The sequence below is a fragment of the Excalfactoria chinensis genome, chromosome 1 (genome assembly GCF_039878825.1).
Source record: "Excalfactoria chinensis isolate bCotChi1 chromosome 1, bCotChi1.hap2, whole genome shotgun sequence".
Taxonomy (NCBI): Eukaryota; Metazoa; Chordata; class Aves; order Galliformes; family Phasianidae; genus Excalfactoria; species Excalfactoria chinensis.
Genome location: NC_092825.1, coordinates 168,739,787 through 168,760,198, shown reverse-complemented (window position 1 = coordinate 168,760,198; position 20,412 = coordinate 168,739,787). Strand labels below are relative to the sequence as shown.

The window sequence follows — 20,412 nt, the reverse complement described above, 5'->3', positions numbered from 1 at the left end:
GCTTCGGGCACCAGGTCCCTGTGCACCTTGTCCTGCAGAAGGAATTAAACAGAACCCAGCCACTATGTCCACAGACTGCACTACACCCAGAACCTCTATGGCAAAGCCCGAACAAAACAGATTCAGCCAAGAGACTTTAGCTATTACTTGCCACTTAATCCTTAATTCTTCCAACACATAACAGACAATCGCTCGTTACATGACCAAGAAATATGTCAGCCTTCCTGCAGGACATAGGAAAATTACCTCTAACCAAGTTTCCTGGGCAAAACATAGAACAATTCACAGATTTTTAAGACATTTAAAAGTCAGAAGTAAAGCACGTTTTTATTATAGCTCACCGTGGTTGCTTCTGAGTCTGGTTTTTCCTTGATTTTCTGAAGGAGAAAAGCCAAGCAAATGGTGATCTGAACCCCAGGAAGGAAGAGGACGTGTTCTTCTGTGCTTGAGGATTTGTGGAAGATGACATTTTGAATTCCTTATGATCTAAACAATATTATAAAAATCAGAGTGGTCTCAAATCCTTCTTATAAACAGTACTGAAATGCACATTAAAAGTTAGGTTTTCTGAATTTTCTTTTGCTTACTTCTTTTACTAGAAAAATCCAGTTTTACTGACATTTCTGTATGGGACGTGCTGGTTTCTAATGACTAACTAGAAAGCCAAAGGAAAGATAAGCAGGTCTAAAGTTTCAAAAAGTACTGCTGTTTCTGGGTGATACGTGCGAGATAAATGAGGCTGATTTTCAGGAAGCAAACAGCACTCAACCACTTGAAAAGCAGAAACATTTTAAAATAAAAGCAAATGAGACATTTGAAAATGGAAGCACCCACAATCATTAATCACTTTCTTTTCGCTTGTGTAAGAAATGCTAGAGCCCTGAATGTACAATGAATTCATAGACTGCAATGCAACTACTTATGGGGAATTCAGTACTGTGTATTATACACTGCGTTCCAATAGGATTCCCTGGGCCACTCTAAGTCTCTGGAGTGTGTATTTTCTGCTGTAAATCACCTACAAGAAACTGCTTTTAAATGCAAAATACCACAGATGGTTTCTTCAGAAAAGGTTACAGTCTGATTTCTTCAACTGCAACAAGCCATTGCTGATAAACCCAGTGTGCCTGGAGGACCCGTCCATGGCAAGAAGTATCCTCACAGGTTAGGGAAAGGAACCGCAGTGTCTGCTGCTGAAATGTGCCACAGGAATCTAAAGCACATAAGGAAATAAGGCACCACATCTCTTTCTCTTCCCCATTTACAACATCATGTCTTTCAGAAAACACAACGGTCTGAAAATGGCTTATCCGATGACCACAGGAGAAAGCAAAAACAGAAACGGGAGCAAAGTGTCACCAACAAAACCAGCAAGAGGCAGTGTTTTGGACTTAGTTCAAAATGAAGCAAATAATGCATGTCATGTGATTTAAATCCTGTGTGTAAGCCTTCACTTCAGTGACAATCCCTGCGTATGCTGGAGATTCCTTTACCCCTTCAGAGCCTAATCCTGTGGTGGCATTGCTGGACTTGCCACTGAATGTGACATCAGAAGAGCAACACCAGCGCTCTGCTGCATGTAGACTGGTCTAGGGATGTGGGCAAAGCAAGACTGTGGGTAGCAGAACCTTTTGTTAAACTAATAAGGTCGCAAATAGCAGAGAAGCATTTGAGGCGTACAGCCCCTTCCACAGGTCTGAAATAGAAACAGCAGCTTCCAAAGTCGAATATCAGGGGAAAACAATCATGCATTGCTTGGTTAGCCAATGCAACGATCAGACCACCTTTGAAAGTGCAAAGCTTATAGCTGTGGGCTAAGGGAGATGCTGAGAGATCGACAACCTGGTAAGAGAGAGAAGTCTGTCCAGTGGAGGGCTGTAGTTTCAGCAAAATGTTTAGAACTCCACCTTTCATTTGAAATATTTCTTTTCACATGATTCTGCTTCTACTTGCTATGAGGCTCAGTGCAGAAAGTGCAAAAAGGTGAATGCAATAAAAGCATATATTGTGCATGAAAACTATCTGGGGGGAAGATGAAAAAGATGGTACAGATGCCATGATTGGTAAAGATACCATGAGTTTTGTGCATGTCCATTCTGGATGGGCAACAGCAGCTGCAAAATGAGATCTCTGGCCATTATTTTCCACCAGGCTGTGCCACCCACCCTGGTAACCAACACAGCATGCCCTGAGCCCAGTGCTACCAGCAAAGTCCCTGCCGGTACAGCCAAACCTCCCAGCCCAACCTGGATTACCTACTTATTCCACATGTCATGTAGGGGTTTCTGGTTTCTTTAAGAAAACAAGGGAAGGCTGAAACAGATTTTGTATGAAGCAAATATTAGTACTTCAATTGGGAAACTACCACTAAAATTTACTGTAATAACAGCAACTCTGGGATGAGAGTATCAGGGATTCGCTGTTGTGACTCGCAGCTCTGCCTTAGACTCTCTAAGAATCTGCTTACAGAAACATTCATTTTGGAAAACGTATTTTTGGCAAAACTTTGATGTGAAAAGAACCTCAGTGCAACACCAGAAACTCCTTAACTACTACATTCTTAAATGCTTAAGACATCGGTTTGGTGCCCATTGTGATACAGGAAGGAACAGGGAAAATGCAGCTTACTGCTCTTTTTGCTGTTCCTTAGTTGATGCTCTAGTGGTGGTTTTAGCATTGTATTGACATCAATGTTATTCTGGAATTTTTTTCTTTGTATTTCTTCGAACCATTCTCCAGTCACTCCTTGCAGCCCTGCTTCAGATTTCTTTTCCTCCAGGAGTTTTCTAGAAAAGAAAAACAAAATAAAACAATTTATTTTAAATCCATTTTAGACATTGCAGACGCACGATTAAGAATTCTTCCCGCAGTTCATTTCTGTACTTGCCGTGTATTTCTCCCTATAACATGTCTGAAAACAGACACAGAAGGACAAAATGCATTCACAGCAACCACATGGAAGACTTCAGTGGGAGCAGAGTGCTCCTGCTTACCAATGAGACCATGACAGGCTAAACTGGACTACTCATATGCCTGCATTATTCTCTGCCTCCAAGTGCATCCTTCTTCCTTGTAAAACGGGGTAATAATTCATAAGCATTACAAAACTAATTGAAAGTAAGATTAGATCCAGGCAATAATTGAATTAAAATGAATAATACTGTAACAAATCAATTCTTACAACGTTTATTCAGTCATTTAAGCAAAAGGATTACGGAGACTATTCTGATTTTCCCAAGGAAGCTCGACGAGGCCCTGGCAGTGGGTGCATACCATGTACTTTTTCTGTAAAGGAGAACAGCGAATACTGAATTCAGCTAATAGGTATTTGTGCAACATGTCCAACGAGTTTGTCCCATTCTCCCCTTCCCTTGCTGCACAGTGACTCTCTCTGTGTTGGATATGCATGCAAGCAGCTAATGACGGCTATGGATGCTCTAACAAGAAGACAGGAGAACTGAAGAAGCTATACACACGTGGCTACAAATGAAGAAGCGGCTCAGGAGCAGGCTCAGTTTTTATACCAGGAGATCACAGGACTGCACCGCTTATCTGGACATAAAAGAATAACGCACACTTGCAAAGAAGTCTGGATAGTGCAATTTGCTTGTTTTCAAATTGCATCACACAAGTGCCTAAGGTACCAATGCAAATGTGTCAAATCTACACCCAGTGTTTTCTGATGGCAGCAGAGCAGAACGCTGTGCACAGCCCATTAATACAGCAGATGTAATGCCAATGTTCTACTGCGGCGCTCATGTCAATTCTCATGGGTAAAGCCCACATCCAGGAACGTATGTTATTCCAGTTATCAATTTACATAAAAACCCTCATTCCCTCTTGGAGACAACACCGCTTCAAGAAACAAACTGAAAATTAAAGGTCTCGTCTGGAAGCGGATGTGCATCCATCTGGAGCTGATACATTGAGCACTGTCCATTCCAGCACCTACTGCTCATCCACTGGCCTCTGAAGGATAGGCGTGCAGGACAGAGACATTTTTGCTAAATGAGTATTTCCCCTGAAGAAGACCAACAGGCACAGGCACAAGTGCTTGACATTTCAAATAAACTTATTACAAAGGCAAAGATGTTAATCATCACCGACACTGCTGCACTGTGGGAATGATTCAGCGCGGTGAACGCCATCTGCAGCATGGAAAACAGCTCGCACTAATAGGAACCAGGAGGAGGAGATGAACAAAGTGCTCTCCTGTGCCAACTGCATGACATCACCCACGCAGCCTTAGCAAAGGGGATTCGGGACTTCAGGAGGAGCAGAAGCACTTGGAGCCAGGCATGAGGTATGCAGGGAGCGGCCGCAGCCGGAGTAAGTGCCTGGAGAGTGTGCGGGGCTGATCTGCTGAGGTCCCAAAGGTGGAGACCATCTCCTACATCCAACCCCTCCTACAGCTCTCTACAGCAGCCAGAACACAGTTCCCCTCTCCAAGGGAAAAGGCTACAAAGTGATCTACAGAGGGCACTAAGTGCACCTCTGTGCAGGCAGAAGAGTGACACTGTGCTTAGCAGTGACACCTGACAGCAGCAGCCCCAAGTGCACCCAGCTCCCTGCATCAGTATCCTTCCCACACCATTGTCCCGGGAGAGCTCCCCAGATCTTGCATCATTTCTATACGTATGCATTCCAGACAGTAGGAAAAACATTAAAAAACTCACTTACTCTAGCATCCATCATACCACGCACTGACTGAACCTACTGCCAAAAAACATATTAGAAGCTTTGCACAAAGTCTGACATTAACATTTAAACATCGTAAAATCTTTACTGGCACAGGTTTGGCACTATCTGTGCTCATCACCTCTGCACGTGCTGCTTTTGAACGCTGCTGTCATCACAAGCTCATGAAATAAACCCTTGGAATTGCCTGTGCAATTTTATTTACACACAGATGCACACCCACATATGGAACCCTATATATATATATATATATATATAGTTATGAGAGTACAGAATAGTATTAACGTATGTGTAATTGTAGTTTCGTGTGACTATTAAACACTTCTCGTTTGCACTGACTCCCAGCCAAACCACACCGTTGCACCCTGTACCTGCTCTGCCAGGTCTGCACGCCCCTTGTGGCCATGAACTACCAGGGAAGCCCGTCTGGAGGAACAATTATAGCAGGAGATGGTATCTGCATTCAAAATTGCAATGAACTTGCCTGTGAGGCAGTGCTATTGTTACTTGGATTGCAAATTACATATTGAGATGTTGTGCTGTAGGAGTGCCAGAACACCTAAGCACCCTCTGCACCAAATGCATTAACCCTACTTCTCTGTCTGCTCTGTCCGTCCTTGTCCTTTCACACAAAGCCATGTTCTCTGAGAGAGGGCAGCCTGCAGGGCTGGCAACACCACCAGAAAGCTGCCACAGGATTAAAGACAGCTCCTGTCCCAGGTGACATCCAGGAACCCGTGCCACAAACCACAGCAGGCATCAATCCAGTGTGAGCTCAGCGGCTGCGCCTCTCTAACTTTTCCCATCAGTGAGCCTACGCAACATCTACACCAATGAGACACTTGAGAGCAATTCCTCCACAGTGTTTTTCAAAACATCTCTTCCTTCTTGGCTCAAGTATGCCCCGGTATTTCTTATGCAGACTTCTCTAGGGAATAGTTAACCTACACGGGTGCATGCATCAGACTTCCACGTGAGTTATCATGAACACTGTCAAACGAGCCACAGCCGTCCTGCCACTCCCTGTTAAGATAATAAGGAGCTGTCATTGCTGCTGTAAGAGGAAAAGTTCTTTCTCTACCATCCTCATGCTGGACATAGAGTAAAAGACAAATGTGTAAGGCAGTGAAACCAGACTGTCAAATAAGACATTTGCAGACATTTCTGCTGTTTGCAGTGGGAATTCCATCCCACTTTTGTCAAAGCAGAAGTTGTTAGTTTCAGCAGAAGCAAGATTTGTCCCCAGTGACTCTTCCCATACACTCCAGGAGAGGGCAGAGCCAGGGCGGTCACCAAACCAGGACTGCAAACACACCAGGGTTTGGTCCCCAGATCCAAGTCCTCAGTCTGGGAAGACAAAGCTGAAAGGGCTGCGCATAAAACCAGGGCCAAAAGCACAAGCTAGCACTACAGCAGGACAGCCCATCTGCAAACCATATTTTAGTCACCTAAAATAAGTCTGTGTCTTGATTTTGTCTATATTCTTCACTTTGCCAGTGAGAAAAGGCTAAGATGCTAAAGAACAGGGCCAGAGGAAGCAGTTACTTCCCAGTGTTTCACTTCAACTTCCCACCTTCCCACTGCTGTAGGCATTAAGGCCACATGGCTGAGCTCACATCTCTACCATTTATATGGCCACTCAATGCTATGGACAGCTATGGCTGTTAACACAGCCCTGGAAGAATATTTGCTTATTTACAGCTCTTTTTACTGTTCTAAAAATATAATTTAAAGACATACCTTGAAGCTGCTGTCTTATTTTTTTTTTTTTAAAAAAAAAGAAAAAAAAAAAGAAAGGAAAAAAAGAGAGAAAGAAATATTACTGACATCAAAGACTAACAGAGCTGAAATAACTACAAGAAACAAAACAATTATCCACCATTTCACATGTCATAGCAAAGAACCCCAGCACGCTGTTTCCAAGGTCCCAAAGAAGCTTCTGTATCAAGTTAATCCCGCCAGGAAGAGAAACAAGCACAGAGAGCCCAGATACTCTTTCCTAATGCGTCAGACAGACAGTAGGCCTATTCTCCAAGGCAGGCTGCTTTCTCTGTAGTGTGTGCATTTTTTTTTCCTCTCATCAAAGCAATCTTTTGTTTGTTTTTCTTTCTTACTGCTACTTGGCTAATGTCTATAAAGCAAACAGCCTCTATTATTACATGTAAAACAGTACAAAGAAGTACATGAATCAGAGAGGAAAACTGACTCCAACGTTTTGGTTGCACACGTGACAAGATGGCAGAGAAAGATCTAACTGAAGAGCCACTTGTTCTTTCCAGTGCCCTTTATGCGTGCAGAATTAGGCATTCTCTGGAAAACCGAGGCCTCCTCTGTTTGGATTAACAAAATGCTGCATTGGCAGTAACATCTGAATCTAACTCAGGCTGATGGAAATCAATCAGATAGGTTGTATCTTCTCTTCCCACAAATACTTGCTTTCTTCATTTTCATGACTGCTGCTGTTACGTACTATGCACTGATTTCACAACACCTATGAACACACTAAATTGCCTTCAGAAGTCGCATCTGCCTGAGTACCCAACCAGTAAAAGTGAGCATACGGAAGGGCAAAGAGCAGTAGCCACAACAAGGAAGACTGAAGAGTGCCTGTCCATCCCTAACCCAAATACCACCAAACGCAACAGACCGACTTTCACTGCCTTCAGCAGCTGCTGGGGAGTCACCTAGTGGTGACACGTCAGGATGGAGAGGAGGAACTGCAAATACCAAGCAAGGTTCACCTTAAGGACTGAACTATGTGGGTATCTTCTCAATCCCAGTTTGACTGATGGCAGCCTACAATTATCCTTGAATATTTAGGTGCTGAAAGTGTGCAAAACCAAGAGAAGGAAGTGGGGAGAGAGAAAAAAGGGAATGAAACTTCGTAGTTTTTCCTCCCAGGCTGTGCATTTTATGAAGGAGTCCCATAGCCACAAACACCACTTGTGCACACAACCTGGATACCCACACTCTATAGTACCTTTTCAAGCTGCAAGTAAGGTTAACTAAGCAGACAGATGCAAACAGCAGATGTCATTTTGTCCCCAGAGCAATTCACTGACAACAGACATCAGAGCCATACGTTACTCTGGTTATATGTGTCAGAGATGCAGACAGGAATATGTGCATTAAAGGCAGGGAAGTGTTGCCACTTTTTAACTCAAGCCACGCTGTACATGGACTAGAAGTTCTACTTCTTTTTCCCAAAGTGCTAATTTACTACATGAAACTACAGACAATGAATTGTTTTAGCTGCTGTTCTCCTTCACCAAATCCAATGCTCCATTTCCACCTCCAGCGTCTGTCCCCAGGGCAAGAACACAGAATGGCACCTTTGGAGCAAAAAAAAACCCCAAACAAACCCACAAAACCTCTACAGGTGCTGCAGTTACAAGGTTCACATACTGACCACAAACCTTCCTTCCCTCTGCTCTGGCAGCTCAGCAATCAGAAGTTCTCAACACCTCAAAATTAGGAGTTCAATGACTGTCTTAGTAAGGTGAAGTTTCCAAAGCACAGAGCACTGCTAATAGAGATCACAGCAGCTGTGGGCGTAACAAGCTGTAACAAAGCTTCAAAATGTTGCTTTTAACCATTATTTCAGCAGCTTCCCCCTGTTTATAGTGAAAATATTATTTCAGCCCCATTGGAACAAACAGAAAAAGCTGCAAGTTTATGTATTTTCATTGAGTTTATAAATACTTAGAATATAAAAGCTTTTAGTCCTTTAGGCAGCTGGTCAACAAGAGTGAATGAGGTCAAATACCACCATAATGCCACAGCCATCAACAAGGCCCCATTCTCTGTTGGACTGATTCTTTGCTGTTTCCTCTATGTGAAGTGCAGAACTGTGGGAAGCTCCAATCTGAGAACATTTTACAGATGACTTATAGTGTCTGTGAATGACAGGTCCAGATCAGATGGGCAAGGTAAAGAGTATTTCTTTATTATGTTGCCAACACTCAGAAGCTACCTGCCAATATTATGCGGTAATAACAAAACAAACTAATGATGCAACGGAAAGGAAGGTTACCCATCATCCTTCAAAGCGTGTCACATAGCTTCTGAATTGCAGTAATTAATATCTCTAACAAGATGACTTCATTAATAGGAATTTCCATTAGCATTAATAGATGCTAATATGTGCAATGGGTACAATTCTCCATGCAACGTTTCTGATTTGATAGTAGGGATAGAAGTCATCTCAAAGACATTATATGACAGGAGTACATTTTGGGCTCCTGAATTTCTGTCCTGGCATCCTTACACAGGCTGTGTAATATCACGCGTCCCACATGTGCAGTGAATCTTAGATCTCTGAACTATTTAACTACATTTATCAATGTACTTCATCACACTGTCAGATTAGTGGGGCTCATCCATGTCTGGAAATCTGAGACAAATCTGCTTGAAGAGACAGTACCAAGACTGGAAGGGTAGACGGGGTGGGAGGCTGGGAATGAGGTTTTCTTAGATGTCCCAGTTTAATTTGAAGGTAATGATTAACAGTCAACCTATTTACTCTTCCAGGGCAGAGTTGCTTGTTGATTGTGGGACCTTTTACAAATATTGATAGCATGCTTAGAGACAGCCATCTCTGCAAGTAATTTACAGCTCAGCTATAAATCTGAACTGCCTTACAAAGACAATGTAGATGCCGTTCCTTGTGTTACTGCATTACTTTCTTCATTCAAAACTGAAGAGAAAATAAGGCAAAAATAACAGTCCAGATGAGAATGCTGAATAATGGAACTTGGTTCCAAACAAAGACAAAGGTTCCACCTCTACAAACAAATTTCTGGACGATGGACCTGGGCAGGCCCCTAAAATTTGGAGACTACAGATCTAATCAAATAATCACCAGGGTTGGAAAAGACCTCTAAGATCATCCAGTCTGACTGTCCACCTATCACCAATATTTCCTACTCAACCATGTCCCTCAGTAGAACATCTAAATGTTTCTTGAACACCTTCAGGGACGGTGACAACACCACCTCCAGCAGCCCATTCCAGCTCCTGACCTCTCTCAGAAAAGTATTTCCTAGGCTTAGATGTCTGCTGGCACAGGGATAATCTTGAAGCCTAAGGATCTGAAAAGACACTTTTGCAACCTTTGGCAATTGTGCAGAGTCTCACAGACCTGAAGCAAGAGTCTGGTCAACAAAAGTAATACAGAAGGTTATGATGTGGGCATATCTTGTTTATGTGTTACTGTGACACAACAAAAGCCTTGTTTACACTGCTTTAAGTTAAGGAATGAGGTCATAAGAATGGATGGAAACTCTAAAATTTCACAGAATGGACGTTTTCATCTGGAAATATAACACTGATATATATTACATACTTACACAGCCCTTGCTACGAATGCTTAGAATCTCCTTATTTTTCACATCTCAGTAAACATATAATTCTTTTAGTAATTTAAACATAGACACATAGATCATATAAATATTTAAGTAGATACAAATATATATTTAAGCTCATTCAAAGCTACAATAAAGGAAGGAACAGAACACCAAGACCTCCAGCCATGCTGCTGTAGCTCTAAGATCTCAGGCCCCCTTCACTAGGAATCCATAGATAAAGCTAGCAGAAGTAATACAGTTGGGTGATTATTCCAAGCACAAACTAAATCGTGTGTAATTTATATAAGATAAAGTAAAAACAGACTGGACTTTTCATCATTTACTCTTAGCTTTTATTTGGTGTTTTTGATGTATTTGGCAACTGTGGTGCCAATACACACATCTAATTATTTTTAAGGTAAGACTGATGAAAAGCGTACAGATCCAAGTAGGAATTGAAAATGCAGGCATTTAAGTAGAGCTTATTACATTTAACAGTGTTAACAGAATAGTGTAGCCACAAATAAGGATTAGAAACACTTCTAATATGAACACATAGATGCACAAATCTCTTCCTAATGTCCCCAGTTTTCCCCTGCTTTATTTACTACATTTCATACATGAAATTTGTGTATTGCAAAAAGTTTCAGACTGTCAGCACTAGGAAATTAAATCTTTTTTTATCATAAAAGCCAGAACAGGAAAAGCCTGAAATGAGGTCAGTCCTTAGACTGTAAAGCCCTGCAAAGGTTATAGAAGACAGAAGAAAATGAGGTATCTGTGCCAAAGGCTCAAACTCCATTTGGTGAAACTCAACTTGATTTGAAAATTAGGTTCAGAAAGTAAAATGATTGTAAAGGTTGATTAAACTTGTTATCCATAAATCACTAACAAAAGTGAAAAGGAGACAGATGCATCCAACATCCTACAAATGTCAGTACAGTATCTATGATGATTCCATGATCTGACACTACTGAATGTCAGCTCAAGTCTTGACATTCAGCCCAATGGTCTTTGCTCCCAACTGTTAGTCAGATTTCTCCAAATGCCACAACCATAAGAGATGCAAGCGCTACATGTCTAGATATGCCCAAGACTTCACTTTACATACATCAGAACCCATCAAACTAAGCAATTAGGCTCCACCATGGACAGCACGACCCCACTGAGACCCTTAGGTGTGTATTCCAGCACATCTTGTCATCTTTCACGTGACACACATAACCTGCCTGTATTGGGGGAGATACCCAGCAACTAAGAACCTGGTTCCTAGTGCAATACTTGGCCCTGTTCCTGTGCAACACTTTTTTCCACTGTCTGGTGTATCCAATTTAATATTTCTGAAACATAAACAAGGAACTGAAGCTGTTCAGGGCACTGAGAATATACAAACTGTCAGAACCTGAAAACATTTCTGATGTCCTTCCAGGGCTGCTCACCATAGACTGATATTCATCCCCTTCTTTAAGGCAACAACAGGCAGCGCAGGTTACACTTCACAGGCATTACCTTTTGGAGTACCAGTGACTTGAACTGCAGCAGAGACAGAGGCTGCAAAGGACATGGAAAAATTACTACAACAGAACTCTAACCTAGGAAGCAACAGCCTTCCTACAAGGTGCATGAGTCCTTAACTGGTTCACAGCTCCATGGAAAAACTAACCAAATCAGATTGTTCTGCACTAGCACGCACTGCTGTCACTCACATGATCTACTTATCCTTGTGACCTAGTCATTTTATCCAGGTGGACAAAACCAAATTAATTATACTTTCTTAATTAAGCTTGGACTTAGAAGTTACCTGCCCACAAGCTTAAATGTGACCCCAGGCTTAAGTCTCATCCGTCTTAACAAATGCCTTCTTCCTGGCATTCCAGCTGACATCAGCAAGTGGTCTACACAGTAATAATCATAATTGCCATCATTTTGTTTTTCATTTTTACACTTTATCACTTGAAAATGCATACTTCTTGACTCAATGCATACCCTGGCACAATGCATATTTTGGCACAAGGCCTCTGTGTGAATGAGCCTGGATGGAAGAGCCCATAGCATGCCCTTCCTGCCCACTCCTGTGGGTTTGGCTGCCTGAATGCCGGGAAGGGCAGAGTTGGTGGCCTAGACAAAAGCTCCTGTGAAGTGAGCCAGAGGCCTCAGCCAGGGCTGTCCCTCCTTCCCCTGAGAGCTGCATTTAAGTGGAGGTTGTCCCACTGTGCTGTGCCTGAGCCACAGACCAGACATGTCACAGCTGTGCAAGGCCACGGCCCTGCTGATCCTAGCCTGAACCCCAGGCTGACATCACTGCATGGACCCTGCTGGCCATGTCAGCCTCAGCCTGCCTGGCCATAGCCAACCCCAGCCAGCATCACCAGGCCTGATCCTGACCCTGCTGTGTTGTGGTGGCCTTACCTGGCAACGGGCTGGGGCTGCCCCAGCTTCGGGCTGGGAAAGGTCCTGGTGGTGAGGCTCCGCCCTGATGGCCCCATGGGGACACCCATTGATCCTGCAACCCTGGTTTCCAGGGAACATCGCCTGGACAGCATGAGGAAGGCAGACACACACAGATGCCCAACCAGACAGGTTCCTCCAAAGGTAACGCACCTTTTTATGGTCATCCTGGGCCCAATTCTGCCACCACGCATACTGTAAAAGCCTCCTGCCCAACAACACAAACAAGTGCACAGCTCTGGAGGAAAGGATCAACCTATCACAATGATGAAATAAGTTCCCTATGAACGGAGGAGAACAGAGACTTGGCAGCACTGAACCCTCCTCTTTAAACATGAAACAAATTATCAGGCACTGGGTTAAATAGAGCACATCTATAGAAGTGCAACAGAAAATGGCAGCTGTTCCCCTGCCACTCCACCACAGCCAGCAATACACCTGCCCTTCCTCAGCTCATGCAAAGCCACCTTCCTCTTCTTTCAGTTTCTCTGCAACATATTATATCACTCAAAAACAGCCATAAGGAAAAAAATTAGAAGCATTTTGATAAGCAACTTAACCACGTGTATTTGTTTATGGCAATCAACCCTTCTTAAACAAGAGGAGTCCCTAAGTGGGATTATTTATGACACTTTTTTGTTTACCAAACTGAGAAAGCATTTTTAAATTGCAATGTTTTTCTGCCACTTTTGCTTCTATTTACACTTGTAGCGTATTCTCCCTTCGGGGCTTCAAGGACCTGTTTTCATAAGTGTTTACAAACCACTAACCATGCCAGTGGCACATTATCGGGAGTAAATAATAATAGCATCTCTTTCACAAACAGGACACAATAGGGCAATCATGCCCTGGAACATCAAGGGCGGAGTATCTCTTATGAAAGAATGTCTTTATTAATGCCTTGTTCAGGGAGGGAGCGCCAATGAAGCCACAGTATTCCTAAGTGCTGGTGCCATGGTATCCTGCTCTTCCCACCCATGCTGATTATGGGTACTTCAGGGTTGATACTAAAAACTATTTCTAAGTTTGAGAAGTTGAGGCCCTAATCTAAATCTTTCACCAAGTAAGTAATTCTGACTCTCGGAGAGGCCACCTCTGTGAATATGCCAAAATTACCCTTGGGTTAAAGAATGAAGTGTCAGAACTCTCAAAACGTTAAGCAAGACAGAATAAATTCTGTGCAGAATAACTGAAGCTGAGTACAGCTGCACCTTTGCAATAAAAGCCTTCTGAGGTCAAGAGTATGGCAAAAGCAAACAAAAGCAAAAGGAAAAATACATTTTCCTTGCAGTGTTTTATTGCCACCTTCTATCATAGGCCCATGAGAGAAAACATCAGCCAGGAGAATACAATGAAGAATCAGCTGCAGCAAAGGACGGATGCTGTAAATGATGTGCCATAGGGCAACGAGAACAGCTGTGCTCTTGTAAAAATAACTGCATCCAAGTAATTTGTTGTACAGACCATCTAGGACAAAGTAAGGAGGGGAATCAACGTTCCCCCAAGAATATATGCTGTCGATGGGTCACCAAGAGAGGAGCAGTGAGTAATGCTGAATGTTTCTCTCAATTAATTTCTTTTGCTTTCATCTTTAAATGGGAGGATAAAATGAAAACAAACCTCTCCTGTGCTACACATGCAAATTAAAAATCACATAAACCAACCTGGAAATAAGCAAAACAAATTAAAGCAAAAGGACTGAGAGCTATTCTCGACCAAAAGCTCAATTTCCTTTTCCTTTTTTTCTCTATTCCATTTTAATTCATTAGCAGCAGCTGATGCCTGAAATATGCTCTGGGGCTGCAAATGATTTTTTTTTCCATTCCTTCTGGAAAACAACCCAACCCAACACACACAAAACCACTTCTCACACAATACACGCACAGTTTGTTCGAGAAACACGATCTAGCCAGGAAGCTGCTCACTGGGGAGCTGGGTTCAATTCCCTGCTCAGTTGCCTGTTATTATCAATGTCTCATTTGATAGTCAAGATAATAGCGTTTCCCTTTTTCTCAGGTTAATAAATTAAAGATACAGAAAACCATACGTAGTCATACTGGAGTGTATTACACAATAGAGAAGAATCTCCTAAAAGTTAGCAATTAAACAATACAGAACACTTCCGCCTGCTCACATCTATCCTCTGTTAACCCATATCCCATGTGCTGTAACTCCCAACTATTCATTTATTTTTTTTCCTAATACAAGTAAACCAGCTACCACCACACCATGCCACGGTCCCCTACCTGCTGCCTCTTCTAAGCAGTTAGCTCCACATCTCCTTGTGTCTCTCGTCCCAGTTGTTGCTCTCCTGGATCTCTGTGCTGTTTCAGTGGTAGCACTGGAGCATTTCCATGCCAAGCCTGAGCACCTGCTCAGGCAGCCGGAGATACCAGCAACCCATGGCTATTTGGGAGAACACCTGCTCGGGCACTGCCTGCCTCTCCACAAGCTGCAGAGGGAGGAGCTCCCCAGAGATTAAAGGCAGCAGCTCCACCTCTGTATTCCATAGCTTGATGCCCTACTGCTACAGAGTCTTTATGAGTGATCACCTGCCAGTCCCTTCACAAGCTGCTAGTGAGTGCTGTCCTGAAGGGACTGGAAACAGCCTCCCTGGTTACCCTGCCATTGGCTTCTCGGAGAAAGGACAGAAAAGAGAAGCACCTACAGGTTTGTTAAGCCTTTTGGGACCTGGGGCTCCACATGCAAATATCAGCTGTCAGATCTTTTTCTTCAATTTCTGTCCCCAGCAGCTGGAAAATAAAGCATGAGAACTTTGTCTGGGTGAACCCTCAAGCCTTGAAACCAGAAGTCAAAAGAGATCTGGAGTGCTTTTATGTCATAATTATCAAGCCTATTCCACTGTGTGTGGAAAACTGATCCGTGGTATCATTACCTGCATCTACTGCAAGCACTTGGTGTGTACTTATGGAAACTGAACTACCAGGGACCCAACTGAACATAATGCCATGCCATGAAGAAGCTGGATGTCTCCCTGCCTCCTTGTAGGCATCTGGCTGTGATTAGAGCATGTAGGCAAAGGAACCTGCTTCCACAGGCATCAGTTTCACTAACCACGTTAAGTAAAACAGTCTTTTGTGACAGAGTTAGTTTTCTGTTTTTAATACTGTGATTAGATCACATATTCCATTCATTTTTTCCTCCTCCACTAACGCTTATGATACATGAATTTTCCTCCAAAGAAGCATTTTGAATAAGACTGGATTTGATGAACAATGATAATACTGAAGTTGGGCATTACCCAAGCCCAAAACTAATAGTTTTTGTTTGCTTGTTTTGAATTACGCAATAAGTACTTACTATTAATTTTCTGTATTAGTTTCAGAGTACATGGCAGTGTGTGTACAGTCACATGAGTTACACCAAAGCTGGCTGCTGCAGCCTCTCTGAGCCTGTTTCATGGGAGAAGCTCGGCTATGTCTGTTAGCAGTAGCTACTCAAAGGTATTATTGTTCACCATGGCCACGGGAGGGCACTAGAAAGGAGAAAACAGGCGAGAAAAAAAAGGCAGCCGTGGGAACCCACGGCTCAGAACACAGCAGGAGCTCTGCTAGACATCAGGAACAAGGACATACAGAGATCCGACAGGTCTCAGTCCATTTCTGAATAAAAGGGAAAGCAAAACTGAGAGGTCCTAAAAGCTTCACGCAGAGGTGTGGGGCCTGCCACGTTCCAAGGAGCAGAGAAAGGGCTGGAGGTGACCAGAAGGTGTGATGGAGGGATGGGAACTGAGAGCGCCAAGCAGGGTCTGCGTCTTGTGCAGAGCCCACAGCTGCAGAAATGGCAAAAATGGCTCCACACAAAGGCCACAAAGCTGAATAGTTCAGCTGGAAGGGACCTTCCAAGCTCACCTCATCCAACTACCTGACCAGGGCTAACCAAAAGCTAAAGCATATTGTTGAGGGCATTATCCAAAATGCCTCTCAAACACTGACAGCTGTGGGGCATCAACCACCTTTCCAGGAAGCCTATCCCAGCGTCTGACCAACCCTCATGGTACAGAAATGCTTCCTAATGCCCAGTCTGACCCTCCTCAGTGCAGGTTTGTGCTGTTCCCATCATGCCATCAGCTCCCAGGATCACAGCCCAGCACCTTCCTCTGCTTCCTGCCCTCGGAGAGTTGTAGAAAGGGATCTGGGGAGGGCTGTATCAAAGGACATATAAAGTAGCCCCTGTACACATTTCATTTCATGCTGCACTGCAGTACACTTGTATTTGTGCGACAATCAGCTCCTCTAATTGTCATTTGCTGGACAAGGTGAGCCAGCCTACATCCATCTTTTGAACTTAGAACAGCAAAAGCTGTTGGCAAAAAGACAAAAGTCTGTTTCTGCCTTTTTTTTTCTTTTAAATCCGGAGTGAGTTGTATTTGGGAATGGATTTCAGTGTTTCATTGATCCTTCAAGAGATCTGCAGCCAGCTATGTGCTCACTTGTCTGACACCAGCCAGCGTGCATAAGGGCAGTACAGTTGTTGGAATCTGATTTGTGGCCCATGAGGAAACTCTTCATTCCTTCTATCTGTCAGACAGATTAGTCTGCACAGGAATATGCAATACTGTAAGCAGAGGAGGCCACTGAGCAGACTTGAGCCCACAGGTTGTTGTTAATGCTGTCCCTGGCTCTGTCCAGCTCCTGGTTGCTCTGTCATAAACATGCCCGAGAGCAGAGTGGGGCACACCTCTCTTTGGTTCCTCCATGCATGGAAATCGTATTGATAAAACCGCTCCTCTCAATGCACATCACCTCCCATGAATTCATGGCATAAATCAACCCTTGAGAATTACACTTCAGAAGCATCACAGGAGCGAGGTGAAGCAGTGCCCAGGCATTATTTTAACATCTTAGAGCTGAAAGAGATGTGCACAAAGGGAATTATCAGAATAGTAATAAGAATGAATTGGAGCCAAGGGGGCAGGCATATGAGATAGAGAGGAGCAAATGTGATTTTATCTGGAGTCTCTGAAGCTCATTGTGGCCATATAAGAGCAGCAGGACTAGGCCCTCCAGGGCCATCACTGTTATTACTTAGATTATAGTGGCAGCACCACAAAGTCTGCTCATGATGGGTCTCCCCTGGCCTGGAGAGCTTAAAGGCTATGTGAGACCAGGTAGACAAGTGGAGTGAGGAAGAAAGTACTTTTATAGTGCTATTAAGAGCTTGCCCAAAGACACTTACAAAGCCTTTGGCAGATCCAGGACTTTAACCCAGATTTCAGTATGCCGCCTTAACCATAAATGCTTCGCCTATCTCTCCCAGTGTCTCTTCAGCAGTGATTTAAAGTAGGCTCCATCTCAGTACAGCATCACCAGAAATGTCTTCTTATGCCATCCGCTGATTTAATCAGCCTTTGCATGAAGAGAGATCACTTTTTGTCAATAGTGTCTTGGTTTCAGCTGGAATAGAGTTGATTTTCTTCCTGGTGTGGTGCTGTGTTTTGGATCTATGATGACAGTAATGATGCTAACACAGTGATGTTTCAGCTGTTACTGAGCAGTGCTCACACTGAGTCAGATTCCTCTGCTTCTCCCCCTTCTCCCCCTTCTGAGAGGGGCTGGTGTTGCCCACAGAGCTGGGAGGAGACAGAACCAGGGCACCAGATCCAAACTGGACAAAGGGATACCCCATAGCAGCAGCCTGAGCAGTGAGTGGAGGTGTAGGGCAGCTGCTGCTCAGGGACTGGATGAGCATCATCAGTCAGTGGGTAAGGAGCAACTGCGCTGTGCATCATTTGTGGCTTTTAGAATTCTTTTACTCTTCTGTTTTCCCTTTCTTATCAAACTGTCCTTATCTCAAGCTGTGAATTCTTGCACTTTTTCCTGGTTCTGATTCTCTCCCCATCCTGCTGTGGGGCAGCCAGCAGAAGGCTGCATGGGGCTGAGCCATGACACCCAGCCAGCAACCGACAGAGGCACAAACACAGAGCTGGCAGCAGATGGAAGCCCTGAATGCAAGAGCTTGCTATTCCTTCTTGAGCCTTCAAACAGCTAAAAACACCGTACTGGACAGAAACAGTGTCAGTGTTCCTTCTAGAGCTGACATGAGCGTGCTGTTAGTGAGAAGTGCCTTCACGTGCAGGTACTGCAGTGTCCCTGTTCACTGCGAGTTGGGCTAGATGGCCTTTACAGGGCCCTTCCAACTCCAACTATTCCATGACTATAAAGTGACAGGACGATGCCTTTCACCTGCACACAGTCTGCGAGGTGCCGGGAGCTTCCTACGGAGTAGGAAATGATAACGTCTAACGCTAAGCGATAAGCCTATCTTTTATTTGTTCCTTGACCCTTGCTTTCACTGTCAACAGAGACCGCCAGTGACGGCATGCGGCTGTTCTACACAGCTCGTCCAAGGGCGTGTGCACCTGAACGCACCCTCCGTCCCGCAGTGCCCCGCAGCACCGTCCCGTCGCCGCGCACGGCGTTCCCCCACCAGAGGGAACACCGAGGACGCCAAAGGCAGAGCCCGCCGCCCCGCAGCCTCACAGCCGCGCCTTCCACCACACGCGGGGCCCCGAGGCGCCGCTGCCCGTTCCCCGGGACCGCGCCGCCGCCAACGTGCCCCGCAGTACCTCACTCTGTCCTTCTCCGCCCGCCGCAGCTCCGAGTCCCTCTGCAGCACCTGAAAAATCGTCCTGGCTTCCTCCTCGCTTAAAAAACTGAGGTCCGGCCGCTGTGGAGCCGCGCTCATGGTTTGGCTTATCTCCGTGCGGGCGGACGGAGGACGGCGGGCGGCGCGGAGCCCCTCGCAGCGCGGCGCGACTCCCGCATGGCCGAGCCCAACGGGACGGCTGCCGCCCCGCGCCCGCACCGCGGCTCTCTGCCGCACCGCCCCGCCGCGCCCTGCGCGCCTCCCTCCCTCCCGGCCCGGCCCGGTCAGGCGGGGAGGAGGCGGCTCTGCAGCCGGAGGTGCTGCTCGGTGCCCGCGGGCGGGACGGCGTGGGGCTGTGCGCGAGGATCTTCTTGTTCCGGCTACGCCGTGCCGCCCCGGGCACTCGCTCCGGCCGGAGTCGACGGTTTGTGTTAACAGTGCTGCAAGTTTTCAGGCCAAGGAGTTCTTAACCTGCGTGTTATGAGCAGCTCGCGGAAGTAGAATCAATGGAATCGTTGAGGTTGGAAAAGAACATTAAAATCATCTGTCCAACCATCAACCCAGCCCCTCCAATACCCTGCCTCACAGATACAAAACAATAGTACTAAAATGACCTTGAAACACATTAGTTGAAGAAGGGCTGTGTTCAGGATCAAACTGTAGACATGATAGCAGGAATAAGGAAAAGCTGGCACACCTGCTGCTATGGAAAACAGGCAGTAGGAACATCAACACAGCATGATGCATGCAGCTGCCTTCCCACTCTGTACAGTGGGCTGACGTGAGGCTGCAGAGGAACACTCCCCCACTGGGAAGTCATGCTGTGCAGGTGGAAATAAGGTCCTCAGAGCACAACAGGGATAGTAGGTTCCAGAAGGCTCCTTGTTTTGGGATAGCTTCTGGCATCACTTGTCAGCCCAAAGAGGAACTTTCCAATTCCTGGTGACAAAACAACAAAAATAAGGCTATCAGACAATGGATGGAAATGTAATGGAAGCTGTTGAGAGTTATGCTGTTTAGAAGATGCAGAGAGAAAATGTCTCCCACAGAGAAAAGACACAGTGGATTTCTACTAGGGTATAGAATGTGCTTCTTGGTAAGGTTCAAACCTGTTATTTCAGCAGATGCAAGAGCCACAGTCATCACTGGTGCATTAACAGAGTGCAGACCTCTCTCCTAGGGTAAGCATCCTACCCTCCCTGTTCTGTTGTGCTGAGCATCGAGTGATTGTTTCATTACTCACTCAGTCATCGTACCAGCCATCTTGGCCTTTCTTTTCCGCTTTCAAAGGGAAGGTAGCTGCACAGAAGGA

At 44.8% G+C, this 20,412-nt stretch overlaps 1 protein-coding gene across 1 annotated transcript in view; it reads right to left on the bottom strand.

Annotated features, from left to right (window-relative positions):
- The window catches only part of EXPH5 (exophilin 5), a 31,747-nt gene extending 12,548 nt beyond the window's left edge, over window positions 1-19,199 (bottom strand). Inside the window, exons 1-3 of the mRNA XM_072354788.1 lie at window positions 19,081-19,199; window positions 2,629-2,786; window positions 342-486 (exon numbers count right to left, since the gene is read on the bottom strand). Coding sequence (XP_072210889.1) covers window positions 342-486; window positions 2,629-2,786; window positions 19,081-19,199 — 422 coding nt within the window. The remainder of the gene's footprint in view (window positions 1-341; window positions 487-2,628; window positions 2,787-19,080) is intronic.
- Between the last annotated feature and the right edge of the window lie 1,213 nt (window positions 19,200-20,412).